The 26,734-nt window shown below is 38.6% G+C and overlaps 1 protein-coding gene across 5 annotated transcripts in view; it reads right to left on the bottom strand.

The window, feature by feature from the left end:
- The window catches only part of MEI4 (meiotic double-stranded break formation protein 4), a 216,775-nt gene that overhangs the window by 43,494 nt on the left and 146,547 nt on the right, over nt 1-26,734 (bottom strand). For 3 of the 5 annotated variants that reach the window (XM_081530380.1, XM_081530382.1, XM_081530381.1), the window contains one exon: nt 24,611-24,742. In XM_081530380.1, the coding sequence (XP_081386506.1) occupies nt 24,611-24,742 (132 nt within the window). Of the gene's footprint in view, nt 1-9,568; nt 9,699-24,610; nt 24,743-26,734 lie in introns of all 5 variants that reach the window. The other 2 variants (XM_081530383.1, XM_081530384.1) reach the window with 1 other exon arrangement.

Genomic DNA, 26,734 nt, shown 5'->3' with positions numbered 1-26,734 from the left:
AAATTGTATGTGTGTATACACACACACACACACACACACACACACACACACACGCTTTATACATACTTTGAATTGTGAACATGGATCTTCTCCCGGGCTAGGGATGTGTGCTACAACACTCTTGTGATGCTCTGTAGTTGCTGCTACATTCGGCCACATAATCACAAGGGTAAACAATCACACTTGAAACCATTCTGTGTCCATATGGCCATTCTACTTTTCACTTTCAGTACGGTATTCAACAAATTACACATGAGATATTCAACAGTCTGTGATGAAAGAGGCTTTGTGTTAGATGATTCTACCAACTGCAGGCTAGTTAAGTGCTCTGCGCACACAGAAGGTAGGCTGGCCTAAGCTCTGATACTCCACAGGGCAGGTGTATGAAATGCATTTTCAACTTATGACAACCCATCATAAGTTAAGGAGTATCTGTGTCTCTTCCTCCGCCACTCCAGAGAAACCTGGCTCTGGACGAGCAGTGGTTCAGTTTCCTTCAGCGGGAAATTAGATGGGGACAAGGGGACAGGACAATACAGCAGACTCACAGCCGCCAAGCTCACCTTCCCAGAGATGCTGGCAGAGCGGAGCCCAACACAGGGACCTTCACAACATACCCTCACTGCCCTTTCTTCTCTCCTTTTCATCCAAGGATTTTTCTTTATTTCTTTCATGTATTGAGCTAATATGTTCCCCAGCACTCTTGCAGGCACTGATGAGGGTTAGGCATCTGTCTCCTAGGCCCGTTCCTCATGCTTTACTGCCGTCTGGTCCCTATGCTCACTGGATGAACCATCTAACATCCTCCATGAATAATTTCTTGGTCTGTCAATTGCAGTAAACGTCACCACCTGCTCCATAACCAGTAGCTAGAAGTGGCTATCCCAATTCCAAAGTCTTAACCTCTAAACTTCCACAGGCAGAACATAGCTTTCCTTTTGTTGTTGTTGTTGTTGTTTTATCTTCTAGACTTTACACTTGACATCTTAAGCCATCCAGAACACCTCTCTTTATCATGGTAACTTTTAGTTTCTTTTGTTTTTTTCCCTGTCTTATTGTGATATAATTGACTTATACCTGGATTAGTTTAGGTGTTCTGCTTACTGATTTATTTTTTATTGTGAAATGATTACCACAATAAGTTTAGTTAACATCCATCACCTCACATAGATACAAAGTTTTTCTCTTATGGTAAGAACTTTAAAGGCTTACTCTCCAAGCAGCTAAATATATAATGGAGTATTGTTAACTACAGTCACCATGCTTTATATTACATCCTAGAACTTACTTATCTTTTAACTGGAAGTTTGCATCTTCTGATCACCTCACTCATTCCCCCAAGACTCCATGAGATAATATATTTGTCCTTCTCTGACTTGTTTCACTTGGCATAATGCCTTCAATGCCCAACCATGTCAACAGTGGCAAAATTTCATTCTTTTTATGGTTGAATAATATTTTATTGTGTGTATATATTCCACTGTATGTATATGTACACTATACCTATATCCTGTTTTGTTAAATTCATTCATCCAGGGATAGACAGCTGTTTCCATATACTGGTTGTTGTCAATCATGGCTGCAGTAAACAGAGGAGTACAAGTATCCCTTTGAGATCCTGATTTCATTTCCTTTAGATTTATTCCAGAAGTGGAATTGCTAGTTTGTACAGTGGTTCTATTTTTAATTTTTTGAGGAACCTCTGATATGTTTTCTACAGTAGCTGTTATCGATTTATGTTCCCACCAATAGTGGACATTTTCTCCACATCCTTGCTGGCACTTGTCTCCTGTCTTTCGGATGATATCCAAAAGGTATCATCCAGAGATATCACCACACACACTGATATCTCATTGTAGTTTTGCTTTGCATTTCTATGATGATGAGTGATGCTGAGTACCTTTCCATGTATGCATTGGCCCATATATTTTCTCTGGAAAAATGTCTACTTAGACCTTCTGCCCATTTTTCAAATCAGATCTTTTTTTTCTATTACATTATATTAATTTTTTCTATATTCTGGATATTAACCCTTTATCAGAAATATGATGTGCAAATATTTTCTCCCATTCCACGGGTTGCATTTTCATTTTCCTGATGTTTTCTATGCAGGAAGCTTGCTAATTTGGTGTAGTATCAGTTTATTTTTAATTTTATTGTTTCTGTTTTTGGTGTCAAATTCATTCCTTTCTATTTCTTAAATAGGTACTTTATAAAATACCAAATATGTGCTTCACAGAAAAATACAGAGAGCCACAGATCAGTCTTTCACCTGAAATCATTCTTTTTAGGTATTCACAGGATTGCTGCACAAAGTGAGATCTAGCTTCTAATATTCTTTTCTTTCCTTTTAATTTTGAGTGAATCAGAGTTTAGAAAGTAGTGTGTGTTTCAAGGTCAGTGAGAGTTGCTGATTACGGGTTGATTTCTCTCTACTTAAAGTAAAAAACAGTCCTGATTTGAGTAACACATTTTTTTCCCCATAGATGAGATATAGAGAGAAGACAATGGATAAGACATTTTTGCTAACTTCAGTGCATTAGAAAAAAAGACACATAAATGATACCTGGTTATAGTTATTTCCAATGAAACAAGTTAATATTTATCATACAGAGATAGGAGTGGGAAGGATTTGGGTGCCTTTGCTTGGGGTGATCAAAGAAGACTTCTAAGAAGGTGTTAGGTTTCAACTGCATCACAAAATTGTTCAGAACAAATAAAATTTTACTTGCCAGAGGGAGCAAAAAAATCAGGAAAGGATCCATTATTGAAATATACTTGGATTTTCTCATGACACTGAAATGACTCTGATAATCCCTTTTCAGTACTGACAGACCTCAATCTGACAGCCGTGGTAGCAAAACATTCTCTCACTTACAGAAAAAAAGTAAGAATTAATCATATTTAATTGACATTTTTATTGCCAGCCTAGCCAAATACAGCAGAAATAATTGGCTTTATTTTCTATACTTACTCAAAGCCTCTTGAATTAATTATACTTTAAGGCACAGAACTGCTGTGACAGCCACTGTACACCTGGTCCCCCCACAACTGTTTGCTCCTGTATGAGATGAATGACTCTATACACCGCCTCGGAACTTGTAGAGAAAGCACCACTGATTCTTTTATTTAAGCACAGTTAATTTTTTAAAAATTAACTCTCAAAATAAATGAATAACGAAATGCTCCCTCCCTCCTTTCAATTTCTAGTAAGGGCACAGAACCCTTCAAAGGTGATAGGGATTCTGGCTACAAATGACTTTCCCTACGAGTCCTCCAATTCGGCACTAATGAATCTGTGAGGGAAAAAGAAACTCTAAGCGAGAAGCTGATGAAGCTGAAGAGAGAACCATAATCCATAACCTTCCCATACATTTTTCTGCACATGCCAAACAACAGGCTGGGGGGTCAGGGAGCACTGGTGCATGGCAAGATGTGCAGAAGCCAGGGACGCGGTCAGTGCCCAGCACGCCAGCCCTACCTTCCGGTAAACGCATCAAAGCACAGTGGCCAAGGGTACCAGGGTCTATGTCGGGTCAACAGAAAAGCAATGGGCACAGGTGCCACAATCTGCTCCCCAGGACAGGGTTGGGAGAGGGGCTTCTCCTGTCACCCAAGTGAGTGCCCGAACCAGGCACGAATGCCACAGGCGTCTGTGGGAAGATCTCGGGCAGATCCGATTACGCTTTCCTCATAAGAAGATAAGGAAAAATGCCAACAAAACAAAACACAGATTCCAGGAGAAACCCTGAGAGGAGACAGAGGAAAAGGCAAAGAACCCAAATATTAATACCAGGAGGAGAAACAGGATGAAAAAGACTTACTGAGGAGACTAGAGTGAACAGAGGGAAGCTCTGAGAAAGAAAAGGACAAGCTCAATGGTAGGAAAGGACGGGCCAGTTATGAGAGGGGGAAGCCAAGAGAGATGAAAAGGCAAGAGGATTTAATTACAGAGGGCATATAAAAATGAGGTAAAAGTGGAATGTGGTGACAGGAGGCAAATTTATGGGAACTGAAATTCCAAAAAGAAAACTGAAATCCACATTGAAGACAACAAACCTAACAAGCACTATTATGGAAAAATCAAATAAATGATGGAGGAAGAACCTGAGAATTTTTAGTTGACATAGCATGGGTAAGGACAAAGGTATTAAAATTAGAAAATATGATACCTATAGAGAACGTCAGCTACAAACTACAGTGATTGGTCTTTTTGAAGACATAATTTTTAAAATGTTTCCTCAAAAAATTCTCAATGAAAATCTACACAGTTTTGTTTTTGAACTTGAAAAAGTTACTGTCAAGGCCATTTAGGAGTAGGAACAGGAAGAACAACTAATAAAAAGTAATTGTAACAACTGTATATTAAAATATGTACTAAAGCTACCGTAACTAGTGGGGTAGTAGTGTGGGAACCCACAGGTGAGATTAATGACTAAACTCTACATGCGAAAACAAAGTATATACTAAAGCATCACAAACCACAGGAAAGGCCCTAGTCTTATTCAACACACAACAGGGAAGTTGAATTCTTTTCCATTCAGAGCCTCAATTCACTCCATGCGTCAATATATTTTCCAAATATATTAAATAAATAGAGAAAACCAAGATAAAAGATGAATCAATTTCCAACAATACGATGGCCCAGGTGACCAAATTAATCTTCATGCTATGAATACCTAAAAGTATTAAATAAACGCATTCTCCCTCCCACATTCATCGGCTGTCTTCTTGTTCAGTCTGCCATGGGGTTTTCCAGGCAAGAGTACTGGAGTGGGCTGCCATTTCCTTCTTCAGGGGATCTTCCTGACCCAGGGATCAAAGCTGGGTCTCAGCATTGGCGGGTGGATTCTTTACCACTTAGGCACCAGGGACGTCCCAAAGAATTTTTCATATCGTGATTTAAAAAGCTATGGGCAATGACTGTGTCAAGAAAAAGACAAACACGAACAGATTCATGAGCCATTCTAATGAGCACCAGCACTTAGCTGTGCTTGGTGTTGGCCTCTGCTCTTTACAAGCCTTGAGATGTTCTCCGAGCTGAAATGGCAAAATGGCCAGAAAAGTGGAGTGATTATGACGCAGTCTGTCTCAATAAACCACATGGTGGGTTGGCTGCCACTCTTAAGACTCTGATTCGATTTACTGAGGACAAAAAAAAAGCACTTCTCACCAAACAGCAACTGCATCTGATTTTGGAATTAGGCTTGGAAGAGTGGATTCTCCAAAGCCACTAAACTAGTTAATGATGGAGTCAGAAAGGAAAAGGCTCCCCACCAGCACTCTGCTCTCTGCCCCCACACTTTCAGAATTCTATGAGATCTCTGTCTTCATACATGGTTCACGATTATTTCAAAACATCAGCGCATCAATTCTAGGAATAACTCATTTTCATATTTTGAGAGGCCATCATAAGCAGTCTTCCCTGGTGGCTCAGACGGTAAAGCGTCTGCCTGCAATGCGGGAGACCTGGGTTCAATTCCTGCGTCAGGAAGATCTCCTGGAGAAGGCAATGGCAACCCACTCCAATATAGTTGCCTGGAAAATCCCATGCACAGAGGAGCTTGGAGGGCCACAGTCCACGGGGTTGCAAAGAGTCAGACACGACTGAATGACTTCTCTCTTTTCCTCCCTCCCTCCTCCCCCCTCCTTCTCTCCCTCCCTCTCTCCCTTCCTTCCTTTCTTTCATAAGCAATCAGTCATCCTGGTCTTTTATCGTACATTGATTATGCTCTCTAGCATGAACTAGACAGAAATTCAAGTGCTTATTTTGAATGATGTTTTCTTTAATAGGTTAAAAAAGTCTGCCTATATCTTTATAGCTTTCCCCTTGGTTGTTTTTTCTCACCAGGCCTATAACTCGAAATTTAAATAGAATAAAAGTGCAATTAAAATTACCAAACACTTTGAGACTATTTTGGTTGACAGAGATTTTGCAAAATAAGACAGCTTATATATACAGACCGGAAGAAATTTTACTTTTAGGCAAAAATAAAACAAAACATCCACTTATTTATCCAGTGTTAACTTCTCAGTATATCACCTGAATGGAAGCTGTACTCCACAGAAATACTGTGTTTTATTTTAAAATGTCACTATCTACATGCCATGCGACCATAAAACATGCATTTGAAGTAAGCAGTGTGTCCAAAACTTCACCAGGATTCTAAAAGGCTCAGTAAATATTTTTAAAAATCAACATCAACATCCCACCACCCCAAAAACTTACAACAGTCAAATCTGTAAAACCAATTTCGGAAACAGAGAAAACATCACATGATACCCAGTGTCTCTCCCAGAGACGATCAGAATTTTCACTCCTCCTCTCGGCTCCCCCCACGTCCACTCTCTCCCCTCTCCTATTCTCATTTCTCACTGCTTTCTGCATACAGCCTGGGTTTCTTTCAGTTTTAACCATTCATGCTATTGGCACCTGCTGACATGTTGACATGACCGTGACCACGATGGAAGGCACTGGAGAGACAGCAGATACAAAAAGAGACACCCCCAGGATTCCTTCCAGTCTCCAGCTCCTCAAGGGCCTGCTCCCAGTCTGTTAGCAGGAGATGTTTCCGCCCAAGCTTCTGGGAAGATGCTGTCCTAAAACACAGCCGCCTCCTTTCTCTCTTTCTCCCCATTCCACCTCTTCTCACCATCATACAATCAATTTGTTGAAGAAAATGAGTTTTTTCCTATACAGTCTAGATTTTTACCAAAGGCCTCCTCAAGGTTAACTTAAAAATCCCTCTGCATTGCCTATAACTTTGTAATTCATTACAGAGCCTTCAAATTTGATTTGCTGACAAGACAGATTACTTCAGAAGTCATATGGCATTTAACATTTTTTAAAATTTTTAATTGGAAGATAATTGCTTTATAATATTATGTTGGTTTCTGCCATCCATCAACATGGATCAGTCACAGGTGTATGTTTGTCCCCTCGCTCTTGAACCTCCCACCCACCTTCCACCCCATGGTACTGATGAACCTATATGCAGGGCAGCTAAAATGGGGCTCCCCTGATGGCTCAGTGGGTAAGGAATCTGCCTGCCAATGTAGGAGACTCGAGAGACTTGGGTTTGATCCCTGGGTCAAGAAGATCCCCTGGAGGAGGGCATGGCAACCCACTCCAGTGTTCTTGCCTGAAAAATCCCATGGGCAGAGGAGCCTGGTGGGCTACGGTTGAAAGGGTTCCAGAGTCAGACATGCCTGAGCATGGGCACAAGACGACAACGGAGTCACGTGGCATTTTAACCAGGCATGTGATCCTAAAGCTAGGCTCTTAGCCAAAATGACTGAGCTTACCCTTGGAGACATCACCTAAAAAGATCTAGCCTCCCTGTGGCAAACGCTCAAGCTAACTTTCATCTTCGTTGTCAGCTGAGCTCAGAGACAGAAGTTTTATTTTAATAAGAAGTAGCACTGAAACATATATGTCACCATATATAAAACAGCCAGTGGGAATTGGCTGTATGACGCAGGAAGCTCAAATTTGTGCTCTGTGATAACCTAGAAGGGAGAGACGGAAACGGAGGTGGGAGGGAGGCTCAGGAGGGAGGGGACAGAGAAATACTTATGGCTGATGCATGTTGATATATGGCAGAAACCAACAAAATACTGTAAAGCAATTATCCTCCAACTTAAAATAAATTAATTCATTAATTTAAAAAAATTGGCTATGAAAATGCATTCAGTGATGTGTAAATGTTTAGGCCAATAGTACATTCTGATAACTTTTGAGTCTTATTTCATCCTTACCTAGTAGTTAAATGACTACTTGCATCAACAACACTGGTAAAGAAAAAACTACCCTGATCTGAAATAAAGCTCATGGTTGGGAATTTCTAAGTCCTTGTTAATCAATTCAAAATTAAAAGGGAAAAGCCATGCTAAGGAACCTTAATCCTTACAGTGTCCACTTCAGCATAATTTGATGTAAAATCTATTCTTCCTGATGGAATGACTGCTGACTGCACCAGGCTTCCCAGATCTTAGACATGATCAAAATATGCATAATTGCAGAAAATAATATGGTTCCTCTCTCAACTGAAATAGGTCAGCTGTTTCTTGCTCTGAGCTATGATTATGTTCTTTTTATTTTATTAAAAATGCTTATTTTGTTGCTACATTTTGCGCTGATATAAAAAACTAGTTTACTTTGAAGAAAGTATGCATAAACTCATTCCATATTCAGAATCTTTAATTTGTATGTTCTATTTTTATAAATGAGTTGCTTAGCTTTTATTTAACAAGTTATATAGACATCTGAAATGTAAAAATGCCTCCTGATGTAAGCAACTGAGTTTTTACTTTTCTTCTGTTAATAAGCTTTACTTCTGCTAACATGATTTACTTCCAATTAAAAAATCTATTTTCATGCAGAAATTTCATTTACTTTGTAAACATTAGACTTAAAAAGTATTTAACATGAGTATGCATATAATATTCTAAATTTAGATTTCACCCCAACATTATCACTATTCTAAAAGCATAGTCATTTTTAATAGCTTGGTCACTATACCCCAAAACATGCTGAGAGTTATGAACTATTAATATATCAAAGGAGAAAACATTTCTGTAAAAAAGCCATTAAAAACTGAGGTTTCATTTGAAATGAATATAGTTCTGATACCCAAGGAGACTCTTTATTTTAGAATCTATTTTATATTTTTAGTTCTGAAATATTTTTTCAACATAAAACAATTTCACAGTGCAAAAAGCATAGCTCTGGAGTACACAAATTATATATTTTCAATACTCATTAACATTTTCTTACATTTATTTCAGATTCTATATTTTTAAAAGAAAATTTAGAAGTATGAATATACTGGAGACACGTTTTGTGTGTGTGGCGTAAAGTGTGTGTAAAGTCTTATAAATAAAATTGTCAAGTCTAGTATATTTGGGTCTCTTTCCTTCTTGGATACTTCCTTCTTCTCTGTAAATCAAAATTATGCTTCAAATCGTATCAGTGTTGATACTTGAAGACTTCATTTATTCATTTTAACTGCTACAGAATATTCATGTTAGCCCTACCACACCCAGCCATCTTTTGACAATGGACACTATTATTTACAATTTCCAGCTATGACAAAAATGCTAACATGCACATCCCTGCACAGTGTCCTTTGTGCAATATACACAGTATCTTAGAGTCAGATGTATGTGTGTGTGTGTGCGTGTGTGTATCTTTGACATTACCAGGTGATGAATTCCACTTCCCCACACAATCACTAACACTTGATACTGTTGTCAAATTTAGTTTTTTAAGTTAACGTCAATAGAGTCAGTATGAAACATACCGCTGTTTTCTAGACTTGCATTTCCTGACATTGCTGAGGTCGAACATCATTCATTCATGTTAGTTTTCCTTCGTGTTTTGTCTTCTATTAAACTGCCTTTTAATATTGTTAGCTCACTTTTCCTTTCTACTGAATTATTTACCTCTTCCTATTGGAATGTAGTTTATTGTATAATATATAAAATTATATAATTATAATTATAAATTGTACAGATTCTTTTAGTGAAATACCATAATCCTGTTTACTTGCGAATAACTGAAATATACCTTTATAAAATTCTTTTCTTTCTCAGTTGATTCTGTTCCATAAACAATTCAAGCACAGAGAGACTCCGGGAACTTGACAGCCAGCTGGGAGGAAGAAGATAAAGCTGCTGGTACTTACTGGGGATATGCCCTGAGAGAAAGAAAATAAATTGATGACCAGGCCTGTCTCCTCCTCAAGTGGATCTCCTGGCACTTGTTATTAGAATAAAATTTTATCTAGTGAATGTCCTTAGTGGGCAGTTCCTAGCAAAATATTACTTAGCTAAATGGACTCAGAATCTATGAGACACAGCTCCTTGAAGGCAGTCATATGAGCTGTAAAATTCTCCAGGTTATAAAATGGAGATGTTTAACAACATAAAGCTCCCTCTTTATGTTAAAGATCCCCACACAATCTCACTTGGGAACCTCATCTACTGTTCGAGGCTAGAGAGACATGTCTCACAACAAGGATCTTAGGAAATGTATAGAACGTCCCACATCTCTTTCTGCTTCACCTGTGCCCTTGCCTATTTCTGAAATAATTAGTAAAGCTGGTATTGAATAAGGACTCTCTGATTCACAGGATTCAACCTGACAGTCCAATCATGAGTGTGCTCCCAAGTGTGGACAGCAATTCTGATCCTCACTGAATCTCTGTACTGCCTATTTCTGCCTTGTTTCTGGACTCCTATCGGATTTTACTTGACACATCATAGAAAAGGTCTTTCTATTGATTTCAGTTTCTTTAAAAATACTACCTTTGCCACTTCCCTACTTATTCTCACCTCAAGGCAACTGGTTGGTTTACAGGGCTCTCATGGGTAGCCAGGATCAGAACAGGATTCTTTAACAATCATATAAAGTATAAACTAAACAGTATGCCTCTTTTTCCATGTTGTCTTTCTAATGCCTTTCTATTAACAAAACACTCCACTTTTGCTAAAATTAGAAATGAAATATACCAGTAAACCAACTTAGAGTAGTAGTAGAAAATTTTCATAACACCTGATAAGAAGGATGATTCTGTGAAAATCAAGTACCATCTAGATATCTAGACAAACTTATAAACTTACTACTAAAATTCTAATAAACAAAAAAGAAAACTTACTAAAAATGTGTCTATTGCTTTTTTTACAACAAGAATGCCCCCATGTTTTCTCTGTAACAATTTGTGCACTGGCTGGCTTTTCCTAAAGGAAAGCTGTTTGAATTCTACCTGAAAAGAGGAACAACTCATTCAAAGAAGGAGTTACTCACAAAATTTTGTAACACAAAGACCCATTGGCACAATGTAAGAAAATTAAAACCAATGTCTTGATTTTGTTCTCTGTTTTGAATAGCCAAACAATGCAAGTCCTTAGAAAATCAACATGTCAGCAGTCCGTGTATTCCTATGGGAGTCACTTTTCAAGTTATTTTAAAAACAAACAGAAAACCAAGATGACTGGTACAAGATGGTGAATACACACCAATCATGATGAGAAGCCTCTGTCACTCCTAATGAGAGACAGATACAAATTATTAATTTTAATCAATTGATAAGAAAAGACTCCAAAAAGGACAATACAAAATACGTATGTGTCAAAATATTAGTAAAATTTTATGTTCAGCTTCATGTAGTTTTTTCAAGACCTAAGAAAACTGCATTCTTATAAATAAACACAGCCATAAAAAAGATAACAGCATTAGAGGATACAAACCCACCTGCACATTAATCTGATTCAATGCAGATTACATATGAAGAATATACATTAAAATTGAGTTAAAACACTGGCTTTAGGGAGGTGGGAGGGGGGTTCTGGAAGGGGAAAACATGTACACCCGTGGTGGATTCATGACAATGTACGGCAAAACAAATACAATATTGTAAAGGTAAAAAATAGATAAATAAACTAATTAAAAAAAAAAAGTATTGAGAGGAAAGCAGAATTGAAAGAGACACGTGTACCCCAATGTTCATCGCAGCACTGTTTATAATAGCCAGGACATGGAAGCAACCTAGATGTCCCTCAGCAGACAAATGGATAAGGAAGCTATGGTACATATACATAATGGAACATTACTCAGCCATTAAAAAGAATGCATTTGAATCAGTTCTAATGAGGTGGATGAAACTGGAGCCTATTATACAGAGTGAAGTAAGCCAGAAAGAAAAACATCAATACAGTATACTAATGCATATATATGGAATTTAGAAAGATAGTAACAATAACCCTATATGCGAGACAGCAAAAGAGACACAGATGTATAGAACAGTCTTTTGGACTCTATGGGAGAGGGCGAGGGTAGGATGATTTGGGAGAATAGCATTGAAACATGTATATTATCATATGTGAAATGAATCACCAGTCCAGGTTCGATGCATGAGACAGGGTGCTCAGGGCTGGTGCACTGGGATGACCCAGAGGGATGGGATGGGGAGGGAGGTTGGGGGGGGTCAGCATGGGGAACACATGTACACCTGTGGTGGATTCATGTCAATGTATGGCAAAACCACTACAGTATTGTAAAGTAATTAGCCTCCAATTAAAATAAATTTATATTAACAAAAAGTATCGAGAAAATTTTACTATTATACCTATTTTGGATTCAGAAAAAAACTGTTAAATTTCAAACGCTATGTTTTAATTGAGTTGTAGTTTACAGACAGTGGAGTGTCCAGAACTTCAGTGCCCATTTTGATGAACTGTGACAGTCGCCTACAACTGTCCTTATAACCACACTCTAATCCTTCCTGCTCCTTTTAGTCAATCCCAGGGCCATCACCAAATCAATCACTACTTTGGTATCTTCCACCATACATTAATGTTGCCTGTTCTGGAACTTAATAGAAATTTAATTAAACCTTGTATGTTCTTTTAGGTCTGGTTTACTTTTCTCAGCCTAGTATATTTAGATTCATCCATGATGTTGTGTGCTGTTGACACAATACATTTTATGGTTGAATAATATTCTACTAATTATGCTGATTTACTTATTGGTCCTCTTGTCAGTGGAATGGAGTTGTTCTCAAATTAACAATCTTAAAATTAATTATACTATGAACATTTACAGACAATTGTGCTTGTGAACATAGCTGCTGAATTGTGTGGCCATATGGTAAGTACATAACTTATTTTCCAAGGAACTATTAGTCTATTTTATATTCTCACTAGCAAGAGAAGACTACACATGGACATCACCAGATGGCCAACACCAAAATCAGATTGATTATATTCTTTGCAGCCAAAGATGGAGAAGCTCTATACAGTCAGCAAAAACAAGACCAGGAGCTGACTGTGGCTCAGATCATGAGCTCCTTATTGCCAAATTCAGACATATATAGAAGAAACTAGGGAAAACCACTAGACCATTCAGGTATGACCTAAGTCAAATCCCTTACAACTATACAGTGGAAGTGACAAATAGATTCAAGGGATTAGATCTGATAGAGTGCCTGAAGAACCATGGATGGAGGTTCGTGACATTGTACAGGAGGCAGTGATCAAGTCCATCCCCTAGAAAAAGAAATGCAAAAAGGCAAAATGGTTGTCTGAGGAGGGCTTACAAATAGCTGAAAAAAGAAGAGAAGCGAAAGGCAAAGGAGAAAAGGAAAGATATAACCATCTGAATGCAGAATTCCAAAGAATAGCAAGCAGAGGTAAGAAAGCTTTCCTCAGTGATCAATGCAAAGAAATAGAGGAAAACAATAGAATGGGAAAGATTAGAGATCTCTTCGACAAAATTAGAGATACCAAGGGAACATTTCATGCAAAGATGGGCTTGATAAAGGACAGAAATGGTATGGACCTATCAGAAGCAGAAGATATTAAGAAGAGGTGGCAAGAATACACAGAAGAACTAAACAAAAAAGATCTTCACGACCCAGATAATCACGATGGTGTGATCACTCACCTAGAGCCAGACATCCTGGAATGAGAAATCAAGTGGGCCTTAGGAAGAATCCCTACAAACAAAGCTAGTGGAGGTGATGGAATTCCTTTTGGGTTACTTCAGATCCTAAAAGATGATGCTTTGAAAGTGCTGCAGTCAATATGCCAGCAAATTTGGAAAACTGAGCAGTGGCCACAGGACTGGAAAAGATCAGTTTTTATCCCACTCCCAAAGAAAGGCAATGCCAAAGTACGCTCGAATTACAGCACATTTGGACTCATCTCACATGCTAGCAAAGTAATGCTCGAAATTCTCCAAGCCAGGCTTCAACAGCATGTGAACTCTGAACTTCCAGATGTTCAAGCTAGATTCAGAAAAGGCAGAGGAACCAGAGATCAAATTGCCAATGTCTGCTGGATCATCAAAAAGGCAAAAGAGTTCCAGAAAAAACATCTACTTCTGTTCTACTGACTATGCCAAAGCGTTTGACTGTGTGGATCACAACAAACTGTGGAAAATTCTTAAAAGAAAAGGGAATACCACACCACCTGATCTGCCTCCTGAGAAGCCTGTATGCAGGTCAAGAAGCAACGGTTAGAACTGGACATGGAACAACAGACTGGTTCCAAATTGAGAAAGGAGTACGTCAAGGTTGTATATTGTCATCCTGTTTTTTTAACTTATATGCAGAGTACATCATGTGAAATGCTGGGATGTATGAAGTACAAGCTGGAATCAAGACTGCTAGGAGAATTATAAATTACCTCAGATATGCAGATGATGCCACCCTTATGGCAGAAAGCCTTGAACTAAAGAGCCTCTTGATTAAAGTGAAAGAGGAGAGTGAAAAAGTTGGCTTAAATCTCTACATTCAAAAAACTAAGATCATGGCATCCGGTCCCATCGCTTCATGGCAAATAGATGGGGAAACAATGTGGAAACCGTGAGAGACTTTACTTTTTGGGCTCCAAAATCATTACAGATGGTGATTGTACCCATGAAATTAAAAGACATCTGCTCCTGGGAAGAAAAGCTATGACCAACCTAGACAGCATATTAAAAAGTAGAGACATTACTTTGCTGACAATTGTTCATCTAGTCAAAGCTATGGTTTTTCCAGTAGTCAGGTATGGGTGTGAGAGTTGGGATATAAAGAAAGGTGAGCACCGAAGAACTGATCCTTTTGAACTGTGGTGTTGGAGAAGACTCCTAAGAGTTCCTTTGACTGCAAGGAGATCAAACCAGTCCATCCTAAAGGAAATCAGTCCTGAATATTCATTGGAAGGACTGATGCTGAAGCTAAAGCTCCAGTACTTTGGCTACCTGATGCGAAGAACTGACTCATTGGAAAAGACCCTGATGCAGGGAAAGATTGAAGGCAGGAGGAGAAGGGGATGACAGAGGATGAGATGGTTGGATGGCATCACCGACTCGATGGACATGAGTTTGAGCAAGCCCCAGGAGTTGGTGATGGACAGGGAAGCCTGGTGTCCTGTGTTCCATGGGCTGCAAAGAGTCAGACACAACTGAAAGACTGAATTGAGCAATTTATGACTTCCCAGAACCCCTTTAAAACTTTGCCATGTTAATCTTTTTAAATTTAGCCATTCTTGTCACTGTCCATTGCATTTCTCTGCCGACTAATCAAACCACACTTTATTCAGGTATTTACTGTCCATTCCCTTGTAGCTTATTTGGTAAAGAATCTGCCTGCAATGCAGGAGACTTGGGTTTGATTCCTGGGTCAGGAGGATACCCTGGAGAAGGAAATGGCAACTCATCACTCCAGTATTCTTGCCTGGAGAATCTCATGGACAGAGAGGCCTGATGGGCTACAGCCCATGGGTCTCAAGAGTCACATACGACTTAGTGACTAAACCACCAGCAGCATGTATTTTTTCATGTGTTTAAATATTTTGCTCATTTTTTAATATTGAGTTGTTGATCCAGTCTTTCCTGATCAAATTACCTTAAGATATGTCTAAAATCAATAGGCCATAAGTGTGTGCTACATTTCAGGCTTATCTACTTGGTACTTTTTCGGTAAACTCTAGGATTTTCTCTGTTTCTAAACACGTTGACTCTGAATACAGTTTTACTGCTTCCTCTCTCAAAGTACAGCAGCCTTACTGCAATGGCAAGGAGGGCTAGTACAAGGATAACTACAGGAGAGGAGCAGAACATTCCTTCCTTGTTCCTTACCTTTGGTGAAAAGCATTCAGTCTTTCACCATGGTGTATCCATTAAGGTTTTCACAGAAAACAAAATTTACTGTGTTGAGAAAGTTTTCTTCTGTTCTTACTTTTGTATTTGCTCGAAAAAATCATGAATGGGTGGTGAATTTTGGCAATTGAATTTTCTGCATATACTCAGATAATGTGGGTCTTTCTGTTAATCTTATGAAGTATACAGATTGTTTTATGAATGTGAAAACAACTTTGCATTTCTGAGATAAATCTCACGTGAACATCATCTATTATTTTTTTGTATGTTGCTGGGTTCTATTTAGAATACATAGTAAAGATTTCACTTCTGTGTTCATGTAAGAGTTTGAATTTGTTTTTAGTTTTGCTTTGTTTTCCCACAATGTCTGTCTGGTTTTGATATAAAGTAACGATAGTCTCAGGAAATGAGTCACAAATGTTCCTTATTCTTTCAGTCTCTAAAGAGAGTTTGGGTAGTTTCTTGCTTAAATGCATAATATATTTGGCCCCAGAGTGGTCTTTGTAGAGAGGTTCATAATTTTATTTAATCAGTGTAATTTCGGTTTTCTACTTTTTCTTGAGTCAGTTTTGGTAATTTTCAGCTTTCAAGGAATGTGTGCATTTAGTCTATATTGTTAAGAATACTGCCAAAATTTTTTTCATATTTATATTTACTTATTTTCACAGTTTTCTTGGTATATACTGCTTTTATATTTATGTTGAAATTTCCTGTTCATCTCCTTATTCATGTTTTCTTCTTCTAATTGAATGAAAGCTTCCTTAAATCCTGTAGTGCTTTACAACTTTCAGAAGTTTCACACACATGATTTTATATAATCCTATAGTAACCCTTTTTTCCTCCTACCCCTATGTTGTCCCTCCCCCTACCTTCTCCCCACTGGTAACTACTAGCTTCTTCTCTTCATCTGTGAGTCTGTTCCTTTTTTGCTATATTCACTAGTTTGCTGTATTTTTTTACATTCCATATATAAGTGATGTATTTGTCTTTCTCTGTCTTACCTCACTTAGTATAAGGTTCTCCAAGTCCGTCCACGTTGCTACAAACAGCAAGATTTTATTCTTTTTGTTATTGCTAAGCCGTATTCCAGTGGGCGTCTGTGTGTGTGTGCAGTCACATCTTCATCTACTCACCTCTTGATGGACACTTAGCTTCCTTCTTTAACCGGCAATCATAGATGCTGCTGCTGTGAACACTGAGGTGCATGCGTCTTTTAATTCGTATTTTTTGGATACATATACCCTGAGAGTGGAATTGCCGAGTCATATGGTAGTTCTATTTTCAGTTTAATGAGAAACTTCCATACTGTTTTCCACAGTGGCAGTACCAATTTACATTCCCACCAAACTGGGTTTCCATGTCTCCACATCCTCGCTAACACCTGTGATTTGTGTACTTGATGATGACCACCATTCTGAGAGGTGTGAGACGACATCCCACTGAGGCTCTGATTTACATTTGCCTAATGATTAATGATGTTAAGCATCTTTTCACACACACACACACACACACACACACACACCGATTTAAGACTTGGACCATAAAGAAGGCTAAGTGCTGATGAATTGATCCTTTCAAATTATCGTGCTGGAAAAGATTCTTGAGAGTGCCTTGCACTGCAAAGAGATCAAACCAGTCAATCCTAAAGGAAATCAGCTCAGTTCAGTTCAGTCGTTCAGTCGTGTCCGACTCTTTGTGACTCTGTGGACTGCAGCATGCCAGGCTTCCCTGTCCATCACCAACTCCTGGAGCTTGTTCAAACTCATGTCCATCAAGTTGTTGATGCCATTCAACCATCTCATCCACTGTCAGGGACTTCTCCTCCTGCCTTCAATCTTTCCCAGCATCAGGGTCTTTTCCAACGACTCAGTTCTTCACATCAGGTGGCCAAAGTATTGGAGTTTCAGCTTCAGCATCAGTCCTTCCAATGAATATTCAGGACTGATTTCCTTTAGGATGGACTGGTTTGATCTCTTTGCAGTCCAAGGGACTCTCAAGAATCTTTTATAGCCCCCCAACTAAAATAAATAAATTTACTTAAAAAAACAACAAAAAACAACAACAACAACAACAACAAAACAAACAAAAAAAACAACAACAAAAAAAGAATCTTTTCTAGCATCACAATTTGAAAGGATCAATTCCCACTTAGCATTCACACTCTGAATATTCATAGGAAGGACTGATGCTGAAGTTGAAGCTCCAAAACTTTGGTCACCTGATACAAAGACTCTACTCATTGGAAAAGACCTTGATGCTGGGAAAGATTGAAGGCAAAAGGAGAAGGGTGCAGTAGAGGATGAGATGGTTAGATAGCATCATAGACTAAATGGACATGAATTTGAACAAACTACTGGAGATAGTGCAGGACAGGGAAGCCTGGCATGATGCAGTCCATGGGGTCACAAAGAGGTGGATGCAACATGGCAACTGAACAACAACAACGATAATGTTCTTTTGGCAGCCAGCTACATTACCCGTGAATCAACAAGTTCTCTTTGTGCTGTGTTTCCAAGCTCTGTTAGAATACATCTAAAATAGTCTTCACCCTAGAACTATAAAGTGCTATAGTGCTAAGGTCCAACATTTTAGAGTCTCCACTGATTGCCTTATTAAACAAGGTCTTGGTTTTACAGCTGGATAGAATTTGGATCATACCAAGCACTGTGTGAGGTCTCGCTATTGTTCAGCTCACAACCTCTTTGCAGTATTTCTTTACTGAGTAGTTTTTCTTTGTTTGGCCTTGTGAAGGGTCCTCCTGTACATGTGCAGCTTAACAGTCAACAAGGAATCAAGAAAACCTCTGTGCAAATTACTCGAGCTCTTCCTTTTCCGTTTTATTTTCTCCATGACCCTGACCAAGAATTTCCATACAGTGGTTCTCTGGAACTCCAGACTATGACCCACCAGTTCAGTGAGAGTTCTGGGACTAGTGGGCCTCCAGGCCAAAAGTCAAGGCAATCATGGGCTACATAGTTTGTTTACTTGTCTCAAGAATCACAACTCTGTGTTGCTTCTTGTCTGAAATTCACTAATCCGTGTTATCTGTCCAGAGTTTTAGCTATTTACATTGGGAAGGGTACTCTGTGTATCTTTCTAATAAACTCTTTTTAATAAGTTTGAGAAATTTTATTTTAAAAAGATAATGTTACACTTTTTCCGAAAATTCACCTTAATATATGCAAATTTGAGATGCAACTCTCCAATAAGAGTTGCATTGAAGGAACCTTCATAACTCAGTGAAGCTACAGGACATGTTATGCCAAGCCACTCAAGACAGAGGGATCACAGTGTAGAGTTCACAAAATGTGGTACACTGGAGGAAGAAATGGTAAACTACTTCAGTATTCCTGCCAGGAGAACCCCATGGATAGTATGAAAAGTCAAAAAGATATGACACTGGAAGATGAGTCCTCCGCAGGTCAGAAGGTTTCCACTGTGCTACTGGGGAAGAGCAGAGGGCAATTACTGATAGCTCCAGAAAGAATGAAGTGGCTGGGCCAAAGCGGAAGTGACCCTCCACTGTAGATGTGTCTAGTGGTGAAAGTAAAGTGTGATGCCATAAGTAACAATATTGCATAGGAACCTGGAACGTTCAGTCCATGAATCAAGGTAAACTGGACGTGGTCAAGCAGGAGTTGGCAAGAGTGAACATTGAAATCTTAGGAATCAGTGAACTAAAATGAACGGGTTATGGACAAATTTAATTCAAGTGACCATTATATTTACCACTGTGGGCAAGAATCCCTTAGAAGAAATGGAGTAGTCCTCTATGGGGAGTGAGCAAATTGGCGTGTTCAGGCTCTCTTGTTGTGTAAATAATGACTGTGTAACAGCTGAGATCATTCATGGCACGGTGCATGCACGTCGCGAGGTGCTCCATCGAGACAGTGGCGGCATTTTGCTGCGTCACGGCTGCGTCCACTGAGGCAGCCACAGGAGGAGAGAAGCTGTGTTATGGCTGCCGCGCCAGCAAGGAGACAGTAAACATGCCTGCAGTCCCTATGGCTCCTCAAGTCTCTTCAGCCTCTTAACTGACACCTTGCCTGCACTGGGTTCAGCGAACAGTGTGAACAGCAAGACAACCGGCACCATGAACAGGGTCAGCAACACCCTTCCAGTCAGCAAGAGAGTCCCAAAGTGCACACTCAAAAACAACAGAATGGCTCGGCTCATTTCCCTTCAACATCACGGTAATTTAAGTCTAGGCCCCACCACTAATGTCAAAGAAGCAGAAGTTAACTGGTTCTATGAAGACCGACAAGACTTTCTAACACCAAGAAACAAGATGTCCTTTTCATCATAGGGAATTGGAATGCAAAATCAGTACGCCAAGAGATACCTGGAATAACAGAAAAGCCACCTCAGGCTTCCCTGGTGGCTCAGTTGGTAAAGACTCCACCTGCAATGCAGGAGACCCGGGTTTAATCCCCGGGTTGGGAAGACACCCTGGAGAAGGGAACGGCTACCCACTCCAGTATTCTGGCCTGGAAAACTCCATGGACCGCATAGCCCATGGGGTCAGAAAGAGTCGGACTGAGCGACTTTCACTTTGGCCTTGGAGTACAAAATGAAGCAGAGCAAAGGCTACCAGAGTTTTGTCAAAAGAATACGCTGGTCATTTCAAATACCCTTTTCCAACAACCCGAGGGACAACTCTACACATGGACATCACCAAATGGTCAATAATGAAATCAGATTGATTGACATTTGTAATATTCATCTAACATCTAATAGTAAAATAAAGCTGGTCTTCTTTCCTTGCTAACTCTCCCACTCCACAGCACTTTTCTGAGTCCCTGTTCTCTTTCTGACTATGATTTCATGACTGCCATATAGAGACAGTTCCCTAATTTTTATGTATGTCCCTCTTTCTCTCAAGTTTTAATTTCACATTTCTGTCTATGTTTGACAACTTCAATGTTTCCTCATATTCAATATATACAAAATAAACTTTTTCTGTTCTCCAACAAGCATTTCTTTCCATTTACCTATTTCTACTTAGTGACATTCATTTTTCCTCTTAGTTTTATAATATTAATTTTTACACTGATTCTCCTCTCTCCTTCACATTAAAAATTTCCAGAGTCCTCTCTATAACACCTCTTGTATACAAGTGAGTATTTCTGCTTGTAGTATACACTTGTATACAAGTGAGTATTGCTGCTTGTAGAAGATTTATTGCATTGAGTGTCCCAAATATATGGCTTCCTTACATTCATGCCCCTTATATTCCCTTCTACTCTAACTCCATCTCTTACCACCATATTACTGAATTTCTGAGCCTTACATGTGGTAGACACCTTGAACTGACTAATCATTATATAACCCTTTTATAGTAAAAAAAAAAAATCTGAAAAAGCATAAAAGTAAATTTTCTATACTTCCTTGCTGCTCTGGTTCTGAATATGTTGTTAGTTTAGAAATAAATGCACACAGAAAAACTGAATTAGCTGAACCTGAATCACACAGTGAGACAAGACAACACAGGGAATCTATACGGCTGTTATACACTGTGGCATGGCTGTCTCATGGACCCTGGGTCTCTAGCAGCAGCTCCTGGAGTTAGCAAGCGGCTTCACGATCATGATGGTGAAGGCAGCAATTCCTCTGAAACTAGATTTTGCTCGGTGATTGTGGGAGGTTGCCCAGTTGTGTCCAACTCGGCGACCCCATGGACTGCAGCACATCAGGCTTCCTTGACCTTTACTATCTCCCAGAGCTTGATCAAACTTATGTTCATTGAGTTGATTGTGCCATCCAACCATCTGCTGCCCCCTTTTCCTCCTGCCCTCAATCTTTCCCAGCATTAGAGTCTTTTCCAGTGAGTTGGCTCTTCACATCAGGTGGCCAATAAAGTACTGGATCTTCAGTATCTGTCCTTCCAATGAATATTCCAGGTGGATTTCCTTCAGGATTGATTGGTTTGATCTCCTTGCTGTCCAAGGGACTCTCAAGAGTCTTCTCTAGCAAGCAACACAGTTAGAAAGGGTCAATTCTTTGGCACTCAGCCTTCTTTATGGTCCAACTCTCACATCTGTATGAGATTATTGGAAAAACCATAGCTTTGACTATATAGACTTCTGTTGGTAAAGTGATGACTCTGCTTTTTAATATGCTGTCTAGGTTTGTCATAGCTTTTCTTCCCAACAGCAAGCACCTTTTAATATCACGACTGCAGTCACTGTCCACAGTGATTTTGGAGCCCAAGAAAATAAAGTTATGGAAGGGGCCTAGGCTTTTCTTCAGCAATTCCATAGCTCTTCATGCATCCTTTTCTTTCTCCTTAAATTGGCTGGAGTAAATTCTGTCATCCATTGTTAAGAATGCTGATGAGTAGTTTCCTTGTCTTTAAACAGTAATTCTAATATCTTGAAAGGTTATTAAAAGAACTGAATGGGACAATTCATGTAAAGCATGTTAAGACATACTATCTGCCAAAAACTAACTCTTGTTTTTGTGTTTTTACTCTTATTTTAAAGTGGCTTAACAATCAGAATGCCTGGGTTTGAATGATGACTTTTAGCATATGTTCTTTCTGCAAGCTTAGTTAAGCTGCTTAACTTTTCTAAGGTTAGATTTCTTTATCTATGAACTAGGTAAAAAGCAAAACTACTTCATGTAGTTTGGCAAGGGAAGGGGAAGCCTGAAAACTAAATGAGAATATGTAAATAAAGCTTTTTTTTTTCTGTACTTTGTTATTCTCCACACAAATTTGATTTCATCAAACTAATTTCCCACATTGATTCCTGTTTTAATGCCATGAGCTCAACCTGTTTCCTCAGAGTTCTGGGCACACCTTTCAAAAATAACACTCAGTATCCTGACATTATACATTCTCTGTTTTTCAATTCAAATCCATTTTCAAGCTGTTCCTTTTTCATGCAATCTTTTCAAGGACCTGTAACCTACCTTGATCACTTTCTTGGTCTTGCAGCTCCTACAAATAACACCATGCATGTTAACACATTGCTGTTTTTTTTTTCCATTAGTAAATGTACCTTATTTATTTCTCAAAAGGAGTTTTTGCTTACTGAGATCAGTAATAATTTAAAAAAATCCTAACAGAGCTCTTATAAGGGTTCTCCATTTAACAGTGACTTGAAAAACTACTGACTAGATGATTTACCATGTCATTGATTGAAATCAATTAGATTATACAATATTTTGTCATTAAATGTAGAGAACTTAGATGTATGAATTTGGTTAAGCGTTTAATATTTTATATATATATATATATATATAATTTTTCTTAATATTACTTTTTTCTCTTTACCAAAACATTTCTGTCTCTAATTTCCTTTGTGCTTACTTCTACCATAGAAACTATAATAATATTAGATGAACTGACAAAATGAACACATAAACACTGTCAACATTAAAACATGAGAATGACTTCTGCTCCTTAGATACATTTGTTAGCAGTGACATTAAGACTCACAGATAAAAGGGCTTAGAGAATTGTTTTCAAACTTGGCTGCACAATGGAATCACCTGGTGAGCTTTAACAATATCGATATAGTAAGTCCCCTACATGTGAAACTTTAAGTTCGCATGTCCAATGACATAAGTTATTCATGTGCCTGGTGTACACTGTTACATGCATGAATTCTCTACAAGTGGTTGTGCTTTTGTGTATATTATTGTACAGGACTGTATAGAGTACAGAGTACAGTAACTTTATTTCAAGCCCAGGGTGTCCAGAAGCAAGTGTAAAAGCAGGGGTGAAGTAGCTGGCACTACTGTACTTTTCAAGGTATTGTATGATAAGATTTAAAATGTTTTCTTTTTGTGTGTTTGTTTTTTATGTATGTATTATTTGTGTGAAAAATGTTATAAATGTATTATCGTACAGTACTGTATAGCCAAGCCAAATGTATTAGATGGCTACCTAGGTTAACATTTTTGGATTTAAAAATAAAGTGGACTTGTGAACACACTCTCAGAATGGAACTTGCTTGTACGTAGGGTACTCAGGGTAATGTCTCAGCATATTAAAAAGTAGAGACGTTACTTTGTCGACAAAGGTCCATCTAGTCAAAGCTATGGTTTTTCCAGTAGTCATGTATGGATGTGAGAGTTGGACTATAAAGAAAACTGAGCACCAAAGAATTGATGCTTTTGAACTGTGGTGTTGGAGAAAACTCTTGAAAGTTCCTTGGGCTGCAAGGAGATCAAACCAGTAAATTCTAAAGGAAATCAGGAAATCAAATATTCATTGGAAGGACTGATGCTGAAGCTGAAATTCCAATGCTTCAGCCACCTGATGCAAAGAACTGACTCATTGGAAAAGACCCTGGTGCTGGCAAAGACTGAAGGCAGGAGGAGAAGGGGACAACAGAGGATGAGATGGTTGGATGACACCACCAACTCAATGGACACGAGTTTGGGTAAGCTCTAGGTGTTGGTGATGGACAGGGAAGCCTGGCGTGCTACAGTCCATGGAGTCGCAAAGAGTTGGACATGACTGAGTGACTGAACTGAACTAGGGTACATTTATCTTAACCCTAGAGACCTCCACTTAATTTGATTGGCACGTGACTTGGGAACTGGATATTTAAAAGTTAGGTAGATGAGTCTCATGAGCAATTAGAAATAAGAACCAGTGGTCAGAGGTTATTCTCCATTTAGCATCCACTCTTGTTCACCTTTCTCTCACTGCTTTGCTTTAGGAACACGCTACTTGCTTGGAGAGGCTTAAGGCCACTCCTTTGCCATTACTAGTAACACCTTTGACACATATATACCAGTAAGGGTGATAAAATGGTATTATTTTGAAAACTATTTTATGAAAATATCTTTCTGTAATTTCAGCAGGCAGTAACAATATTCATGTATTACTAGAAATAAGGTTATGATGAAAATATCTGCCTGGCAAAAAGAGAGAGGAAGAGAAAGGGAAAACAAGTTTACAGCTGCATTAATTGACTATAAAAGAAAGTTACAGTTTCAAGTTGTATGTACCTGGTCGATGGCACCCAGATCATCAGCAAAGCTGTTTACTTCTGACAGAAGCAGAGATATTATAGATCTTCTCAATAAGCTGCAACTTCCCAGGGCTACCAGACTCTGTGAGACATAACGCTGCACCTGAAACTACAGATCAAGATAAGTAGGCTTCTACTTTCTGTCAAGTCAGGTCAGACTATATTTAATGGGCATTTTCTAAGATTTACTACTGAGCTCCCTGCTGCGGGGAGCACAGAAAGCATCAACATAATTCTGGGTCAGTCTCAAGCAAAACTGTGAAGTAGATAGATTATCACGATAGAAGCAATGAAATTTTACAGCAGTTAATATTTTGAAATGTATGACAAGGTGCTAAAGTGGAAGTTTTAGCTGAAGGACCAAAAGATCGTATCGTTTAGATGATAGACTACATACAGAATGAATCAAGGGGATGACAAAACAAGACTCTCAGACCCTTAACCATTAAATACAGACATGGAGCTGTAGAGGTAGAGATGATAAAAAGGGAAAGAGGAAAAGGTGTGAAGATGTCTTTGGGGACAGGCCCGCCTCCACGCTGCAGAGGGACGGGTGTGGGTGTCTATTCTCCACAAATCAGAAAAGAGGTCATTTAGAGTGAGGAGGGAAAAACGTGGGACTCTGATTTTTCATCTAGAGGCAGCAAAAGAACTTATTATTAAATAAATTTCAAAGGACAGTGGGAGACAATAAACTATGTTCCTTATAGTTATTAGGAGAAATGCCACTTGATTATTATTCACATTAAGGTACATATAACTCATACCTCAATTTTCATTAAGTCTTTGCTTTAATATATCTGGGAGAAAGGAAGCTTCAAGGAGCATCTCAAAACACAAAAACAGCATCTACCTTGCCACTGCACTCTATGAGCCTAAAATCATATTGAGGAGACACTACTTTTCTATACAAAATATTTAAATGATAATGCTAAATAACTAATGCCATATGATACTAAGAAATGCCATCTGTGTCCTTTAGGATGGACACTTAATGTAGATATTTCTCAAACTGATATTTTAATTATATGCTTTAAAAGCTAATCAATGACACTAAGAAACTGAATAGATTATGGACTTCAAAAAATGTCTATTATAAATCCAGATGTATATAACTAGCTGTTAATAATAATTTTATAAATCAATCTATCAAATTTATAACTAAAACCACATCAATTTATTATCATAGCAAATCACAAGTTATTTATCAGTTATTTCCTAATAACACAATTAGCTAAGATTCCCATCTTTTGTAACTCTTTAATACCATTTATTATATGTCCCAGTTTTTATAACATTTTTCTTTGTACCTGAAAGAGTGCTCTTAGTTAAGTTCTAAAAAACTTCTGTGGAGTATTTCACAGATGATGTAGTTGTTTACTTACCATTTTTCCTTAATATCTAATCTTTACAGGATAGCATAAAGAGAAGATAAATTTCACAATAAAATGGACTTTACACAGTGGGGATGAAGTGAAGGTATGACAGACTGCAGACTCTGGAGCCCAGCACTGCCTGAGTCAAATCCCAGCTCCACGCTTATTAACTTGTACTAACAACTTACTAAACCTTGTATGTCTCAGCTTACACTTCTGCAAAATAGTGACTAGACAGCAGCACCTGCATAGAGTCCTGCATATGAAGTTAAGACAGCAAAAATGATTAACATAGGGCCAGGCTCCCAGTAAGTGTCCATTAAGTGTTAAATGTTACAATGTAGGATAGTAATATAAAGGCATTGAAGGTTATATGTTTAATTCATTGACCTTTGAGATGTTAAATACTAGAAATAAAAGCATTTGTCTAGAGTTAATACAGTCCTTTTAGAGGACACCGCTGGGAAAGCAAGTTCATCACAAAGGGTTTTTCCGCTGTATGGCTGTGAAGTGAGACTATCTCCCTGATGTGACTGAGATCTGTACGAGAGCAAAGACTAGTATACAGCCATTAGGATGATTTAAAATTCTGTGAATATTATTATAAAAAGGTCTCTATTCTTCCTTTCTTTTTAATTGACACTTGCCCTTTTGTAAATGCAGGGAACTTTGAGAGAGGCTGAACTGGAGCCTGGGCTTTTATCACGTATGAGGTGACTGTAGTG

Source organism: Giraffa tippelskirchi, chromosome 9 (genome assembly GCF_054371585.1).
Source record: "Giraffa tippelskirchi isolate mGirTip1 chromosome 9, T2T-mGirTip1v1.2.pri, whole genome shotgun sequence".
NCBI lineage: Eukaryota > Metazoa > Chordata > Mammalia > Artiodactyla > Giraffidae > Giraffa > Giraffa tippelskirchi.
The sequence above is the reverse complement of the archived record's forward strand: the minus strand, read 5'-3'. Positions and strand labels throughout refer to the sequence as shown.